This window comes from Charadrius vociferus, unplaced genomic scaffold (genome assembly GCF_000708025.1).
Source record: "Charadrius vociferus isolate BGI_N301 unplaced genomic scaffold, ASM70802v2 scaffold400, whole genome shotgun sequence".
In the NCBI taxonomy this organism is placed as follows: domain Eukaryota; kingdom Metazoa; phylum Chordata; class Aves; order Charadriiformes; family Charadriidae; genus Charadrius; species Charadrius vociferus.
In genome coordinates, this window is record NW_009646556.1 from 1339165 (window position 1) to 1356390 (window position 17226).

Sequence of the window (17226 nt, forward strand, 5' to 3'; positions counted from 1 at the left end):
AACAAGCTGTCCTTGCATTCATGCAAGAGAATACCATTGCCATTGATTGACCTTTAGATAACAAATACCTCCTCCATGGTTACATGCGGGTATACGAATGGTGATTTTAAAGCTTTCCTAAGTAAACTACAAGAATATAGACAAAACTTGTTTTCAGAGTTGAATTTTATACACATTATACATACTTCAGACCATTCACAATATTACTACATTTTCTTTCAGACCCACTTTTGCTACCGCTGTAGTATAAGGCAATGCTCAGACACTCTATAAACATAAAGAGCGATTTAAATGACCTGTAGGCTGATTTTGTTATGCTTCTGCCCGACAGGAATGGTTAGTAGGAAGCTAATCCTGCTATGGAAAATTAAGGAAGCATTAAGAAGGGTGGTGAAGGATATCAATATTGTTCTGTAAAGTTCCCCAATGGAGAACAGCAGAGCAAAAGCCTAGGTTCCAAATCTTAAGATTTTCAACAGCAGCAGCTTACTAGCAAAACAAAAAAAAGTTCTTATTTTTGCTAGGAATGGACCTTACTCAACAAAAAGATCCCATTAAACAGCTGTTTATAGAAGGTCCAAACAAACTCATGTCAGAGGAATTTCTTTTATTACTAAAAATCAGCATATTCAAAGTCTTGCTGAATAAGAGATACTGTATAGCTACTGCCACTCAGTCATAGAAAACAATTGACTGCCTCTTCTAACTATTAAATAATTTATATTTTAGTTATCATCTAATATTCATTTAAAATTTGTCATTACTGTTTAATGTATTTAATGTATGATATTTTTCATCTCCACTTAGAATATTGTTCAGTTTTCTTAGTTACTTGCCATTTCCCTTTTTGTAAAATGGAAATTTATATCACTACATTTATGCTTCTCCATTAAAATAATTATTTTTGTCATCTTCCAAACTCAATTGTATTGCAATCAATTATCTAGGCTTTAGAATAACACTCCAAAATTGTCATCTGTTGATACTTAGGTCCTACTTTGTCATATTCACAGTGATGTCCCACATTTATAAATATTAATGGTTGACTACTTTTGCTGAATTTGACACACGCACCGACACACAAACTGATGCGAGCTGCATTTTAGTCAGTCTTAATTCTTCACTATAGAAAAGTTGACTGATAACTAAGGAAGATTTTGTTACTGCAGTTTCAGAAACGCAAGTCTTCAGAAAACTGGCCAATTAAATAGCTATATAGTATTAAAAAGAATATTCTGTTAACCAAAATCCAAGTTCTGAGGAAGTTCTGTAAGTAGCTTGAAAGAGCCAAGAGTTTAATTAGAGTTATTTGTTGTGCCTGAACACTCCTGAACGGGAAGAGTTCTGTGGGGCATTCTGTACTAAACTGCCCTATGCCTTTCAGTTACCTGGTTGTCATGAGTACGTATGCACTTATTTTCTTCAAGTGTTTTAGGGATTCTTCAACATGGATTATGGTAAGTACAAAGTATAATACTAAGAGAAACTAGGACTTCCCCCCCTTGCTTAACTGTTACACTGTAGTTAGGTTCCTCATTCGTCCTCTGTTACTTAACTGCATCAAAGCTTAGCACTGAAATACTTCTTTTTTAAAGGGATACACTGATGAGTTCTGCCTTTTGGAAAGCATAAAACCAGTCACTTTTTAATATTTTTTTTTTTTTTAGTGAATGAGATCATAGGAAGAGATATGTCACAGATCTCGGTGTCACATGGAACAACAGTGGCCAGCCAGTCTGCACGTACATGTCCTGGATCTCTGGAGACAAGACTATCTGATGGAATCCAGTAAAGGATAAGCTTACAACTAAACATCCATGAAAACTTAACAGTTTCTCTGAATACTTCTTCGTCCTTTTCCTCTTTAGACTTACTGTGCTTCCAACTCTGTGGCCTTTATGAACTGGAACAGTGGATCCTTGCAAAGCCCTTTTAGTGGGTTACATTTTTGATGTAGAGACAGAGCATTTTAATTATAGTTCCTCAGACGCTGTAAAGAGACTTCTTAAAATGGACACACAGAATCTACACCAGATATTTTAACTGTTTTAAAGTTACAAACAAGCTTTGCTTTTTGCATTAAAATAGAATACTTTTATATTGTAAGTGCTTCAGATGTGTGGAGATGTTAGTTTGCTCTTATAATATTCACAGTACTGAATGTGGAAAAAGATTTAATACACATCTTCAGTGTGCTGCTTTCCCTTAGAGATAGTATAGTTTGTAACTGATGATTTGTAACACCTTTTGGTCATTTTGGAAAGCCCTTAAAGCTTCTATTGTTTAATTTTTTTAATATGATCTTCCAGTGGCAAATCATACCTGTCATCTGAAGCCAATGCCATGGAAGCCATTGTGTATACAAATACTGTAGTTTTTTTTCTTTCTTAGATTCCTAGGAAGCAAAGCCAAATGTAGATCTGCACTTGTTTATAAACTGAAAATGTTACTTGATAGGCTGCAAAAAGACCATTCCATCATGAAAGTGTTGGGATAGAAATGACATTCCAAAATTTACCTTTTATAACTTTGTGGATAATCTTCCTGTTCTTTACTAGCACAGGCTCCTTCTTGAAATAGCTTTTTCTTAGAAAATTACATTTGTAATCAAATTTGAGCAGTAGGATTTTAGATTAAAGAACAGCAACATCAAAGCCATGTCAGATATAGGAGAAATTTTATTATTTGCTGAGGATCTAAGTGTTCCTGTTATCCCTACAGAATATGGTTTTGAAATCTCTAATTCGGTGGCATTCAAATTTTCCATGCAATAAATCATTTGATCACATCCTTATCTTTTACGTGCTGTACGCCTGACCATGCCACTTGGAAGTCCTAAGGAGACGACAATTACAGTTCCTTAAATTTAACCTGTTTATAAATGTCAGTTTTCTAAAAAAGCGTTTACTGTGAATTAGTGATTAGGTAGTATAATTTGCCCATGTTTAATTGTAAACACGCGAAGCAGAGCTACCAAAGCAATATACAAGATTCATAGCAGCAGTAAACTTTGTGCTGTGCTCAAAGGATGCGTTTCCCTTACCCACATACACTGATGCATTTGAAAAAACCTGTTTACATAGTTATTAAAAATCTCAGGCCTCTATGAATAGAAATCTAGGAGAGGATCTGAAACTGCCTGCTTAGGCCACGAACATTTCCCTCCCCCAGAAGACACTGTCGTTTACAAAGCTTTCTGATATGGGACATACAGGGTACAATAATCACAGCAACGTAAGATCAGAACTACGCTGAACCTCAAAACATTTAAGATGTTAGTTTTAGTTCCTCATTTGAGTGAGCTACGATGCTCTAACGAAAATTAAGAACGAATACACTCAAAAAATTTGAAATACAGAAAGTGTATTTGCATTGAAACTAGTTCAGCCAGTTGTGGACATTTTAGTGATTTAACACATGTGGAGCACATGCCTCTTTCTGTAGAAGATTACTATAGACTTAATTAATTAATAAATTAACAGTAAAATGGTCTTAAAGTGGATACCATTACTGAATTGTAATACCTGTAAGAGTACACACGGACTCTACTGATGCTGCCCTTTGGCAGACAGTCAGGGGGGAAAACTTTCCATTGAGCCTTTTTACAGGCAAAACATTACACCTAAATTTAAGTCAGTGCCCAAGCAATGCTATTAAAGTAGCTATAATCGCATCTGTCTCATGGCTGAATCATGAGCATTTAAAAAGACCATATAGTAAGTGGGTGAAATTATAACTCTTTATCAATGTACTTCCTTTTAAGAGTGCAGCCTAAAGCTACAATCTTTACATTTCATAGTTATTTCAAACAACTTAATGCAAGGCCTCTATGTGCGTGCTGGGAATCTTAAGCATCCTTTTTGTGAATGTATTGTTCAATGGTGCAAATCTTCAAATTTGCAGAAAAAAAAATTGGCAGGGCTGTAATCTGAAAATCGTGATATTGTAATTGTCACTCAGCAATGGTGCTTTACTCTGTCCTCTACTCATTTACGTTAAAGATCCTAGAAAAGGATTCACATGCTCAGAAATACATCTACTTACATTTTTAACACCTTAAAAAACAAACCAACCAACCAAAACACACACAACACTGTAAACTATGTAATTGTCTTCAGACTGTGTGCTGGTGGCCAGGCATGTTCCAGTTTTCATTCATGTATTGGGTCTTTTGCATTAACCGTTGTTTGTAGGAGAATTCTAACTTAAAAGCTTTTCATACTGTATGGGATTTATGCTCCTTTATCCTACTGGTACAGACTCTCCTTGCAAGTTCTCCAAGTAGCTGGAATTCACACTGTACCTAAAATATAGGAGCCCAAACAATCCGGAGTTGCTATGCACTAAATTTTCTGATGCCTTTAAATACCTTGATGCCTGTAGACATAGAGATGCTTTCCTATTTAAAAATGAAATAAAAAAAAAATATATATAGCTTTGGATACTAAAGCAGTTTTGTATTTGCCTTGTAAAAGCTTCAATACAAGGGTCTTAATTTTATTTTAGCTTGTGTGATAATGTAGGTAAAGACTGTTAATCTTGTATAATTTTAGTGATATAAAAGCACACAATCTGTATTGGACTATGCAAATTTAATTAACAACAGAACCCGGCAACTGTTGATATTTTGTTGGCATCCACTTCCTTGCCCCCAAGTCCTTTCTTCTCCCCGAGTACTTTTCCAAAACTCTGTAATAATTAAGATTTTTCCTGAAGGAAAGCCTTAATGATGAGGTACCTTTTCTATAGGGAGGGTCAGAGATCAATGTTAAAAACAAAAAATTAAGGGGTAGTATATTAATCCAGGGGGAAAGGTTTGTTATTTCTGAAATTACCACAAACTAGCAATCTGAATTTCTGTAGTAAAACTTTCATGTTATCAGGGGAACTGCCATCCTTTTTAAACCAAAGAATGAAAATGACGTGACAGTTTGTTCTGATACAAACAAAGCTTTGAAACTCTATTTTTGATACTCATAATGGATGTCATTCCTTGAGGTTCGGAAATCGTTCAAATTGAAGTTTTATATTTAAAAATGTGGGACAATAAAGATTAAGTTCTAGATGTTTACAGAGCCTTGTATTGTAATTTCATGTACATTTTGTATTTTAAACATTTTTGTAAGTTATGATTGCAGTGCTACTTGCAGAAATAAAGGGAAAAACTTGCATTTAGGCTCTTAAATCATAGTGTTCAAATAAATAAAAATAATGCAAATGCGTTGTCATTTATTTAAAATGCAGCTTCAAATGTAGAGTGGGAAGGAACTCCCTATTTGTGATGCTGTGGTAAACAGCTGTGTTCAGTTGTGACATAGAAATGAGGGACATGTAATACTCCTCCTAGAAGAGTGATGATTTTGAGGCAATATGATAAGAGTTTGGGGCTTAACTTAGAGCTGGCAACAGTGAGCCTATACATATGCGATGAATGATCAGCAGTGCAGACAGAGTATCAGTTTGCTCAATAACTGGTGATTTCCTATGTGCAAGTATCATTGTTTCAATTAGATGACCATCACAAGATTATTTTGAGAAGTTATTCCAGAAATGATTATTCAGGAGCGCATCAGAAACAGGAATTTCCATTCCTGAAAGGATATTATCATAGGCAAGATGCAGAGAAACTGTTTTAGAAATAGATGTAAAATTCCTACAGTCTGAATTATTTGCCAGCTCTTGGCTGATCAAGCAGTACTGACGGAAATGCCCTTGGGAATGATACAGTAGATTCAGGCCTTAAAACCTACGTCTCATCTCAGCGATATTAGTGCTACTGAAAAGATTTTTATCTCCCTTACAGTTTTGTTACAGGGTCTTTTACTTATCTGTGGAATCCCTAGACATATTAAGGTATGCACATGTTCCAAATTCAACGTTTAAGAAAAAGCTGTGGCCTTTGGTTAGCAATGCACACCTGCCCGAGAGAGAAGACGAGCAGCGATCGCACAGTGATCTCCTACTCACATTGCACAGGGAGAGCATGGGCCAGTTTAGGATTAGCCTCTTATTTAGAGTGCATGTCCTGCCCGATTACCTTCACCAATGTTTTTTATCTATAAATATAGCAGAAAGGGGCAGCTACAGTGCCAGTAACTGAATGCAAAGTAATTATATCTGAGTTTTACTAAAAATAGCACAAGCAGTTTGAAAGCTGTTCCACATGTTTTCTAGTATGATTAACCAGTATATAATTAGCATTTACCAACACTAGTAATAATCCATGGATTGACTGCGTATACTTCACTGTCAATTCAAGTCTTCTTTCAGATGCAAATAGGCTAAAGGCTGATTCACTAAGATTGATGGGATAGGAGAGATGAGAGGATATGCAGTCACGCCAGGGCATTTATAGCTGAGCATGGCTAACCCTGAGCACGCACACTGACACCCGTATCTGTTGTATTTCAGAGAGGAGACTTTATTCCAGGTATTGTGAAAACATCACTTCTACCTTGCAAAACACTGTTTTGTAATTTCAGGTAATCAGAGAGAAGTAATGTCTTATTAAAGTCATTTCCTTTAGAAAAGTAATTAGAATTTTCTCTGCATTTAGGACCCAAACCCAAAGGAAGTGCTGATAGAAATCAAGACCTTTTCATTCTCTTATTGTAGCTAGGATTTAGTTACAATATTCCACAGCATTACTTGTGCTATCTGCTTCCCTCTGCTTAGTTCCAGATTTTGATCCCTTCTCTTGCCATCTCACCCACTGTGTGCTTTGAATCCAATGCTTACGCCACTGTAGTGAATTAGGGGAGGATTGAGATCTTTTCCAAATGCCCCCCCCCCCCCCCCCCTTAGTTTTAATTAATCTACAAGAACAATATTCAGGAACTAGCCACTGCTGTAGTGATTAAAGCATTAAGGTATGTGAAAGGTCATTAAGAGTGTACTCAGTCCAACATGGAAAAGAAAAAGGATATTTAATATATTTAAATTCATGCATAGATTTGCACAAAACCTTCTCTGCTAATGTAAGTTTACACTGAACTTTACTCTGCATACTAAAAAGGATAACACTTATCAGTTATTCTTAACACACAAAAAGCATTGTCATTTGCTGAGATTCTCTTGGAAACTAATTATTTTACAATAACCTACTGTTACCTTTGTTACCAGTAGTATCTGCTACATGTACAAGAGAACAGAGGGAAAAAAATTAACCAGACTTTAAGATAAAGAAGCAGTAGAAATAGGATACTTGCTTTGCAAAGGCTTGTATGTACCATGAATTTTGTTTTAGAAAAGATTGATCTGCTAGAGAAGTCAAGTTATACAAATTCTCCGAGCTGTTTCTGCAAATTTAGAGTGATTTTTTCTTGGTCTATTAGTTATTATTTAGGTTTATTATCTTTCAATATTGTCTGGAGACTGATAAAGAAAAAATTCTCTTCCTTACTGTCATTGTGACATCTGCTGGTAAGAGCTGGAAGAGTTTGGACTCTGTGCTTGCTCCCATTACAAAGGCTCTCCCTCTTTTTTTCAAAAAAAAAAAAAAGTCATTCTATGACATTTCTCGTTTGACACCTTTATTCATAAAAAATACCGACAAAAGACAATGTTATCATTCAACTTTCCTTACAGAAAGATTCACCATGACAAAGCAAATAAAAAAGTTAAATATATTGATAAACACTTCTGCATGTAGAAGCTGTGTTACCTATAAGGACAAAAGAGAACCAATGAAAGTATAAAAAGTTGGGTCTGGAAGAAATCAAAAAGATGTACAGCACAGAAAAATTCCTGAAGGTTGGACAGACTGATTCTCTAGCTAAGAGGGTAGGAAGCACAGGGTAAGGGGCCTGAAAATTCTATAGGCCAGACAGTCTGAAAATAATAAAGAGCAGTTCTGATCAGAGAGGTCCTGCTCCTTGCATCAAGAAGTTCAATGCCAACAGATAACTCTCTGATAGTTTATATTGCAAATAATTGACAGTGAGTATTTGAACCCCAGATGCTGTTCGTTGGCCATTTGCTTTTTGTTTTCTCCCCCCCACACACCACCAATCTTAATAATGGGACTCCACTTTTGTTTGTAGTATCAATGCAGTTTCATCCTCGCATGCACTCATACTCTTTCCTATCCACCTGACCTCTAGTATACAAGAAAAGCTACTGTCAGTTTGTTCTTATCTGTAATTTTTGATCAAATGTGTCACAATTTTCAAAGAAAAGTTATGCACCTAAAGAGGACTCAGACATTTATGAAAATATTGTTTGGGAATGTAGTGTTGGATAATCAGTGGTATCACAAGAAATAAGTTGGAGAGAAAAGGGAGAAACTACTTTTAGAAGTTCTTGTGTCAGTGGAATGAGAAATGACTGATGACTTGGAAAGGTCCTGCTTTTAATAAAAAGCAGAGAAGACAAGGAAACAGATTGTTGCAAATCTTGTCAGTTGGGAAGGTGAATGTTTCTAAGAAAACAGATAGTTTTAAAATACAACAGGCATCTCTACGCCCTAACAACTATAGCATCTAGTACCAGACATACAAGTCCCTAAGCCAAACTTCTTAACGTCCTAAATCTTCTGCAAGTAGCAAGACTAAAGCTAGTATAGTGCTGGCTTTAACACTAACATCAGCCTTCGGGATTTAATCTGGTAGCGAGCAATTTTTTTTTATATTTTTTTGGACAAGGCATGAAAGGTCAGGGTTGCCTTCCTAAGTTTAATTCAGCTTGGTACAAAAGGTGTGATGGATTCTGCCTGCCCAAGGTGGCAGCCAAACTGCAAGAAATATACACCACACAGAATCGCTGAGCATTCTCCCAGTTCTCTTACATGCATCATAAATTTTCCCTCATTGCAATAAAAGGACCTGTTTTAAACATTCCATGAACTCCCTGGTGTGTCCACCAGCCAAGTCTTTCTTGCAATGTGCTGGAAAAGGACAAGACAAACTTTTAGAAGTCAGTATGTCACTATTTTCAAGTAGGAAATTCTGTGAGTATGATGTAAGAATATATTTTTCCAGTCTTCCGTCATTTAAACAAGTGCCTTCAAAGCTGCTGCACAGCCCGCTCCAAAGCGCTGGTTTTCTATGATTTAGTAAATTATGTTTTAGTTTTAAGATCTGGCATTGTAAGAAATGCATCATGATAAAGGTGCAACCATTTAGAAATCAGAAGCAGCAGATGGGGAGATTTCCAGTTTAACTGCCGTTAATTCAACACGTACACTACGTGCATTTTATGCAGTGTCTCTGTGCATACTGGCTGCTCATAAGACATTAATCCTTACAACTGCCTGTTACTTCGAACAGTTGCTGTTCAGGTCTGTGCTGTATGATCGTCTTAAGTTCTTGTAGTAATTGTTCCTGTCTCTAGCTGCACTGATTGGCACATTTACTGTTTTGCCAATACCTGCATTTGTGCAATTCCATGTTCCCACCACTTCTTCCCTCACCAGGAATAAAAATTTGCTTATAAAATCTTCAAAAGAAAGTGAATATGAAAGCTCAAGGAGAACTTTATTCAAGTAACAGCATATACCGCCCTGTGACATTTGCCTGGCTGTAGTCACAGTAGCTGGATGAGGAGTAGTAGAAGCCAATAGGACAAATAAGGCAATACTGAAACTGAATTAAGTGCTACTATGGGGTTATTTTTTCTAAGGATATGAAAAAAGAAGCTATGCCAAGAATGTCATCATTGCCATCTGACCTCACCACTGACAGAAATTATAATGGAAAAGTTGCACAAACAATGAGGGAAACAAGCAATCCAGCACTGGCCAAGTACTGGGCTGAATGACATCGTGGTTTGGAGAGACAGAGAAAGAGACATACATTTTGTGCCTGTCAGCAGAGTTTCACTGAGAATCTAAAATGCTGATTGTCTGAGCCTAAACCCTTTGGAACTAATCCAGCTGCTAAAACGATACTAGAGACCAATAAGGTTTCCTTAGCTAGAAAGAGGAATAGAAAACATACAACAGAAAAAAAAAATGGGTTACTGAGCAGGTTTCTCCAATTGCAGTCTTCCACTGCTACAAAAGGTTAACCTCAACTCCTACACTTCACAGCAGAAAAGTCTCTCACAAAGCTCTCAGCAATACTTTTTAGACAGCAGTTAAGCTGTATAAAACACCCTTTTAGATAAGCAAGAGTTAAACTTATCACTGACTAAGCAGGGCATGTTCTAATGTTTATTGTTCATTTATTTCTGTGCCATTTTCACCCTGCCTCCTGGATCGCCCCTACGGGGACTGGGCCTTCATTGCATTATATCACTTCCACACATATTACACTATGCTTAAGACTTTTTTCCAACAGTTCATGAACTCTTAGCAGTTCAAACATTGGACAAGCTGACTAAAATGGAATTCTATCAATTGTAACAAAAAATACCGTTTGGTTGGAAGGACACAGCCTAAATACAGTACAACACTGAGTGACATAAAATATTCAAACAGTGACTAAATCTTTCATAAACAAAGTAGCAAAAAATGAAAAAGCCAATTAAATTCTATCTTTCCACTCAGCTTGTAAGATAGTTTTTTAAGCTACATTGTGTTTCTTTCATCCAAAATATACACAGATAGCTTACGCATCGCTAAAGGCCATTTTGCAGACAGTAGAAATCTGCTGTGGATGGGCCCAAGCAAGCAGAATCAGAACTGGGTATCACACAACATAAAAAATGCTTGGTGGTGATGTTAAAAATAAGGAGAAAAAGAGAAATCACATTATTGAGATACGTGGAGCATGCTTCTTAAGCTGTTCTGGAAGTGTTTCTCAAGCTCTCAAATTTAAAACAAGCAAAGCACCTTCCAATCTTCATTTGGTATTGCTGGCACTCTACTGAGTTAGATACAATCAAGTTTTCTACTCTTAACAGCATACTGACTTTTCGGATTACTTTTTTTTTTTTTTAAGACGGTAAACAGCAGCTTTAAACTGTTAAGCAGTCAGTAAACTGCTACAACAACTGTTGTAGCAGTTGCTACAACATTTAATCAATGTAGAGATCCCATCTTCATGCCTACTGTTCCAATTGCCCCCAAGAAAAGTCAGGGGTAAGAAGAAAGTTCACAATTAGACGCAACTCAGCTTTTCAGAGTTTTCAGGACACGTCTCAAGAGTCTCTTTTGTCTAGCAAATGAGGTGTGAGCGCTCACAAAACACATACCTGGATCCAGCTTATAATTTGTGAACTTCCCAAAGGCACAGATATTGGACATAAAGCAAGAAGTTAATGGCACACCAGCTTTAGCCTTCTATCTGCAACTGAGAGAGAGGTTTAGGCTCACATGCAGTTTGAATTATTTCTCCCCATTTGTATATTTTGAGTCACTTTATTCTCAGTAAGACTCCCACAAAATAAACACAAGCAAGCAGGAACAGGAGATGAAACCTCATATGCAGAAAGGTCACTGAGGAAAACCGCTTTTGCCTGCGTGCACTGAACCAAACAGAGCTAATCAGGAGGTTCACAGCTTCTACAGTGTCCCTCTGTACCAACCTCTGGTGAAGCCACTGCTGTTTCTGCTGCTAATTAACTAAGGAGTGGACTATATTATACCTTTTTCTGACCATAAACAGGGATAGAAAATAGCCTTTCCCATAAAAGGCTAATGGAATGACAGCTAGCCAAGACACAATGCCTCCAACTGAAAGCGAAGTCTGAATTTCTGGTACCACTGCTAATATGGCAGTCACACATACTTAATCATAGGGCTCAGGAGAAATAAGCAGAAGAGTTCAGTGGAGACTTGCTTTTAAAAGGAGAAAATGCTAGGAAGCCTACAAAGAGGAAAAGGTTGGAAATATGTTACCCCTGTGAGGTGGGTGGTGTCTGGTCTCTATCAAGAGCCAGTAATAAGCTCCATATAACCACCGCATGCTGTTCTCAGCATACCCACTGATACAGAATACACGGCCTCAGCGAAACTGTGCTCTGCAGCAAGGAGCAGTATCCATCAAAGGGAGAGGAGAGAATTTAACACCTCATTAAGGCAAAACCAAGTTTAGTGAAAGAACTGATGTTTAATATGTGGAAACATTTTACATAGGAAGGGAAACAGCCTTTATTCTAACTAAGAGGGTGGCCCAACCGTCTCCTACTCAAGAAAAGGACAGAATCTGGAAGAAGAAGTGCAGCAGGACAGATTAAAGAAGTATAAATCTAGAAGACTTGAAAGGGAATAATGGCTGTAAAAGCTAAAGATGCCCCACCAAAAAAGGTGGAAGGCAAAGTCTGAACCCTTAAGTAGCTCTTATCACAAGGGGAAACAGCAAAGCTGTTTACTGCACAAAAGAGCTTTCTCACATGGTATAAATACAACTAGACTAAACATGGGGTGGGTTGTTTATTTATTTCATAGAATCATAGAATTGTTTAGGTTGGAAGGGACCTTAAAGATCAAGTCTCCACGCCCCCGCCATGGGCAGGGACACCTTCCTTATTTCTACACCTATGTCTTTTATTTAAAAAAACCCAAACAAACAAACACACACCTGCTTGCTCTGAGCTTTACGATTAAACACTGTATCACAATCTAAATCACACTTAACTCAGGCTAAAGTAATCTGGGTAACGGCAAGGCGGTCCTTACCCTAACATGTGGTGAGTCTAGAAACTGAGACTTCAGGACACTTTAGCAAGTGACCTGCTACCCAGTACTTCACCCACTCAGTTGAAATAGTAACAGAGCGGGTTCTCAATACAAAAGCACAGCTCGGGGAAGAGCTGACAGCACATGTGCCAGAGGCAAAACCAACTTCCAGAAACTGTTGGCCATACTGGAGGCTGTCTGCTGGGCAGACAGGGTGCATACTTGAACCCCAAGGCTCACAGGGGGCAGAACATCACAGCATCAAGTTTTGGTAAAATGGACAAAGATGTCTTAGGATGTACTAATTTTTCAGTATCTCTGTATTATGGACAATTTGTGCTATAATTTTGTTTTTAACCCACTTTCCATTATGAGATATTTCAAATAAATGCAAAAAAAACCCATGTTAGTCACCGAGGAGACAACCACCACTCAGCTAGAATGCAGCAAGTGTTTAATATTAATCATAGAAAGTCAAGAAATTAAGAAATATCATAGCTAGCTGAAATACACATGGCTTTCAAGTAGGTATTACATAATTATCTGAGTTTGTGCAGACCACTATGGTAAATGCTTTCTTAAGCAATCACCATTTGAATTCCATCAAGTTATTTTCCACTATGGCCCACAGAGATAACATAAAATCTCTGTTAAGTACCATGATCCCCAGTTCCCAGAACTCAATGCATGTTTTGGTTGACATTTCATGTCACATATACAAAGCATTTTAGAGTCTTATCCCTTATGATGTGCACCTTTTAGTCTCAGTATTTGTCAACATACCACATATTGATGATGAGTTGTTCTACCACTGATCTTTCTCATAACTTTCAACCATTCACAGCTTTATCAATTATTTCCCTCCCTAGGCCCAGATAGATTCACCATGTAAAGTCAGTCCCAAACTAGAGGAAATTTAAGGTGCTGATGGAAGGATAATTGCTTCTTTCCCCCTCCATGCCACTTAGTGAATTTATATCAGATTCCATTTGGGAGGAGAAGAGGAGGACCAGTGATACAGATTCTCCCAGATAGGAACCCTAATTCAAAAGCCAAGATTAGACAGGTTCAGATGACACACTCACAACAGGTCCCCAGCTCTCACTGTACTCATGAAGCAAGAACGCTGCTTAGCAACAAATAGGTGGAGAGGGGCAGGATAGTGCTATTCAAGTGCTTATATTACCTGCAATATATATCTGCAATGGGAGTATTGCCTCCTGCCAGCTCTTTGGTTAGAGCTGTTTGTGTTATCTCACTTCATTCTGTTCCCATTATTTCATATTTAGTCTTCCTTTCTGGCTCCAAAATTCTGCTGTTAGTGAAAGATACTCAGGTTCACTTAATGCCTTATTTATGCCGCAACATCAAATTCACTTAAGTAACAGATGGCAGTTGATGAACCCTAGAAATTTAACGCATGCTTCTCTTCTCAGTTTCATTAATTTAAAAGTAATCAATAATTTACATATAAACAATTAATTCAATGTCCCTCTCTTGTTCCTACAACAGTACAGAACTATCCAAACCACATGAAACAATTGCCTCGAACACCAGCCATGATGAACAACTGCTCAGAAAGTCTTCAGTCTCCCCCTGCCACAAAAGGTACTACCTGAAAGATAGTATTGCACAATTGGTTGTTTCCACAAAAACTAAAGAAAAGGACACGTGATGGTGTATTTATGAAAGGCAGCATTAAATCTTACAGAACAGACTCCTGGTATCCCAAAATTTACCACAGCGCATTTCTCAAGAACAAGCAAAAAAAAAAGTGAGAAAAAACCCCCCCCAAACCTCTACAGTCTTATTTGTCTGAAAAGTATTTCAGAATTTTGCATGGAGAAATCTCCCTTTGTAAGAAACAAGACACTTGACAAAAGGGGCTGGATTCTGAGGCATGGCCAGGTAGGACTGATGATTCAGTGAGGGTTTTCAGGAAAAGAAACCATTCCAAAAGGAAAAAAAACCTATTCTTCAGGAAAAGGGCTTCCTGCTATAGTAGGGTTAAGAGGAAATCTTTGTTTGCTCAGCGTTGGGAACATCTAAAATATTTTCTCTAAAAAGTCTGCATAATTAAGGCTGGCCTTGGTTGGCCTTCCAGCAACTACTGTAGCCCGTCCACTGGCTTCACACAGCTGGAGCAATGTTTACAACAGTCGGAGAGCTGAGCTCTTCTCAGAACATGGTGGGTGGGCTGGGAACAGTAGGCACAAAGTGTGCTCACACTGCACAGCAGCAAACTCTGTATTCACCAACATCAACACCCTCCTCTCTGCTCTCAGCTCTGACTTAAAAGCCAAACCACGCACCTCAGTTTGTCAGACACCCCTCGATACTTCCTATAAATATCTTCCCATCAGCATGTCCTCCCAGAAATGGCCATTAAATTACTTACAGCAGTGCAGAAAGGATTATTTATAAAGCTCCACATTAGCAATCTTTTAGGAAACACCGCACTAAGATAAATGCGGAGGCACTTTTTGAAAGGGAGGAATGCTTTCCCATCATGAAGCATTATCAAGAGAACATTATCTTCAATACTTTAATACATTTCAGTCAAAAGGCTATATGTGCGGTTTGACTATTGGTCTGAAATGGACTGCATTTACTGTATTCACCTAAAAAAAAAAATATTTTTTCTATTTTAAAAAAGTTATTTCTTTGTGCTTCTAAATGAAACTGAACAACTGGGGGGAAGAAGGGGATTAAAAAAATAAATCACAATTTACGGCTCTTATTCAGTGTTGAGATACCACATGAAAATAGAGCATGTAAACAAAGATAACGTTAAACTTAATGTTAACATCATGCTTCAAACGTACCCAAATGTAGCCAAAACTAGATGAGCTCCTTTCACAAACAAAGTCTAGATCTAGGGAATATCAGAGGAAACCTGGGCAGTGATGGCTGTTGCTTTGGGCAGATTGCTGGCCTAGACTACTTGAGCAATCTATTCAGAGAAAGGGTTAAGGAAATCACACGACAGATAACTCAACATAGAATGCTTGCAATGCAGAGGTTCAAAAGTGTCCACCACACAGAAGCAGGGTATGTTCTGAAGAGGGAATACACAAAGAACAGGCCAGGGAAATACAAGACCCTTACTTCTGAGACACAGTCTAGGCTGCACCACAAAGGCATTCTGGAAACACAATTTGAGGAGCAAGACGAGCATCAAAAGGTAGGACAAAAGTTTTCCTTTCACACTAATTTTATTACATCGCCCTTGGTATAAATTGCTACTTCCATTTTCATATTTAAAAAAAAAAAAAACCCTAACCTACCATGCTTTACTCCTTTTACCACTGCAAAGCCACCACAGTGACAGGGAGTATTTTGGATTATTTTCCATATTATTTATGGTCATCTATTTGTAAACCTTACCACTGGTGAAGCGGCAGCAAGGCTGAGTTTCAGATCTTAGATTTTGTTATTCATGAAAAACATCTTGTTGCAAATCTAACAAGTTTGGAGTGATTGAAGGGCAGCAAGCATGAAACTTTATTTAACTTCTAAAGCATATCAGCAGAACCCATGTAAAAGAGAAGAGGGGATAACTGGTAGTCTCTCCAACATTGTGTCTTCCAGTGAAGCAGACTGTCATACTAGTTACCATTCTACACAGCACAGCTACTCACCCACAGTACTAACTAAATAACACAGATCTGCAAAGCAATGTGTGTTACTTGCATCAAGAAAGGTACTGAAAACCTATTCTCTTAGGTATCAACATCCCACTGTTGATCTGGGGGACTAAAGATGTAGTGTTTTTAATAAGAAAATTCAAAAAACACCCTATGGCTTCTGTGGGTAAAAAATAAAAATGGATGATAAACCACAGAGTCTTATTTTTCCTGGGTACACTGAACAATAGAGAAAAACATTCAAGTGGGGGCAGGGAGGGCAGTGGTTTTGAGCATTCAGGAAAAAATGCAAGTCCTCTTACACAAAGGGTTTGTAGAGTTCAATTTTCAGTGGCATAGTCTGTTAAACAGCAACCATATTTTTCCTGTGTACTTCACAAATTTTGTATCTATAGCTTATATGAAACAGAGTTTTTCTGAAATCGGTAACAATACATAAGAATGAGAAGAATTTCTCAAGAGACATGCTGTGCTTGCTAAATAGAATTCAAAAGTTACTCATTAATTCCGTAATAGCTTTTCTGAAGAATATCTGACTGAAATGCCACAGTTACAATTCCAAGGGTTCTAAGATCCAAGGCTGCTGCTTCATTACCAGCTCCATAATTATACCTCAAAGTTATGTGATTTTTACAGTGACATCAATACAAATATTACGTGTTCCCTCTTGCTAAAGCAGGCTTGTTTTACAGGAATGAAAACTGAGGTCTGGCACAGAAAAGCTGTTCCTTGGCTCCTCCTTCTGATTTCAAATCCAATTTCCTATTCTCTAGATAGAGGCTAAACCTTCATTTATACTCAATGACAGACATACAATGAACAAACTGCAATTGTATCCAGCAACCTTTCCCCCGCTTTCGTTTATCTTAATTGCCTCAAAAAATCTAGTCCATCATTTTATAATCAGTTGTGACTGCAGCTCACGAGACTAGCAACGTGAGCAGAACGACCTCTGTGCTGCTAACCACACCTCAACTTGTCCAGCTTTTTGATGTAACCCCACTCAGTGCCGCTAAGGCT

General features: G+C 37.7%; 1 protein-coding gene across 1 annotated transcript in view; it reads left to right on the top strand.

Moving 5' to 3' along the window:
- NFATC3 (nuclear factor of activated T-cells, cytoplasmic, calcineurin-dependent 3) overlaps positions 1-1792 on the top strand; it is a 55987-nt gene extending 54195 nt beyond the window's left edge. The window contains exon 10 of the mRNA XM_009886522.1: positions 1668-1792. Coding sequence (XP_009884824.1) covers positions 1668-1792 — 125 coding nt within the window. The remainder of the gene's footprint in view (positions 1-1667) is intronic.
- The last annotated feature ends 15434 nt before the right edge of the window (positions 1793-17226 follow it).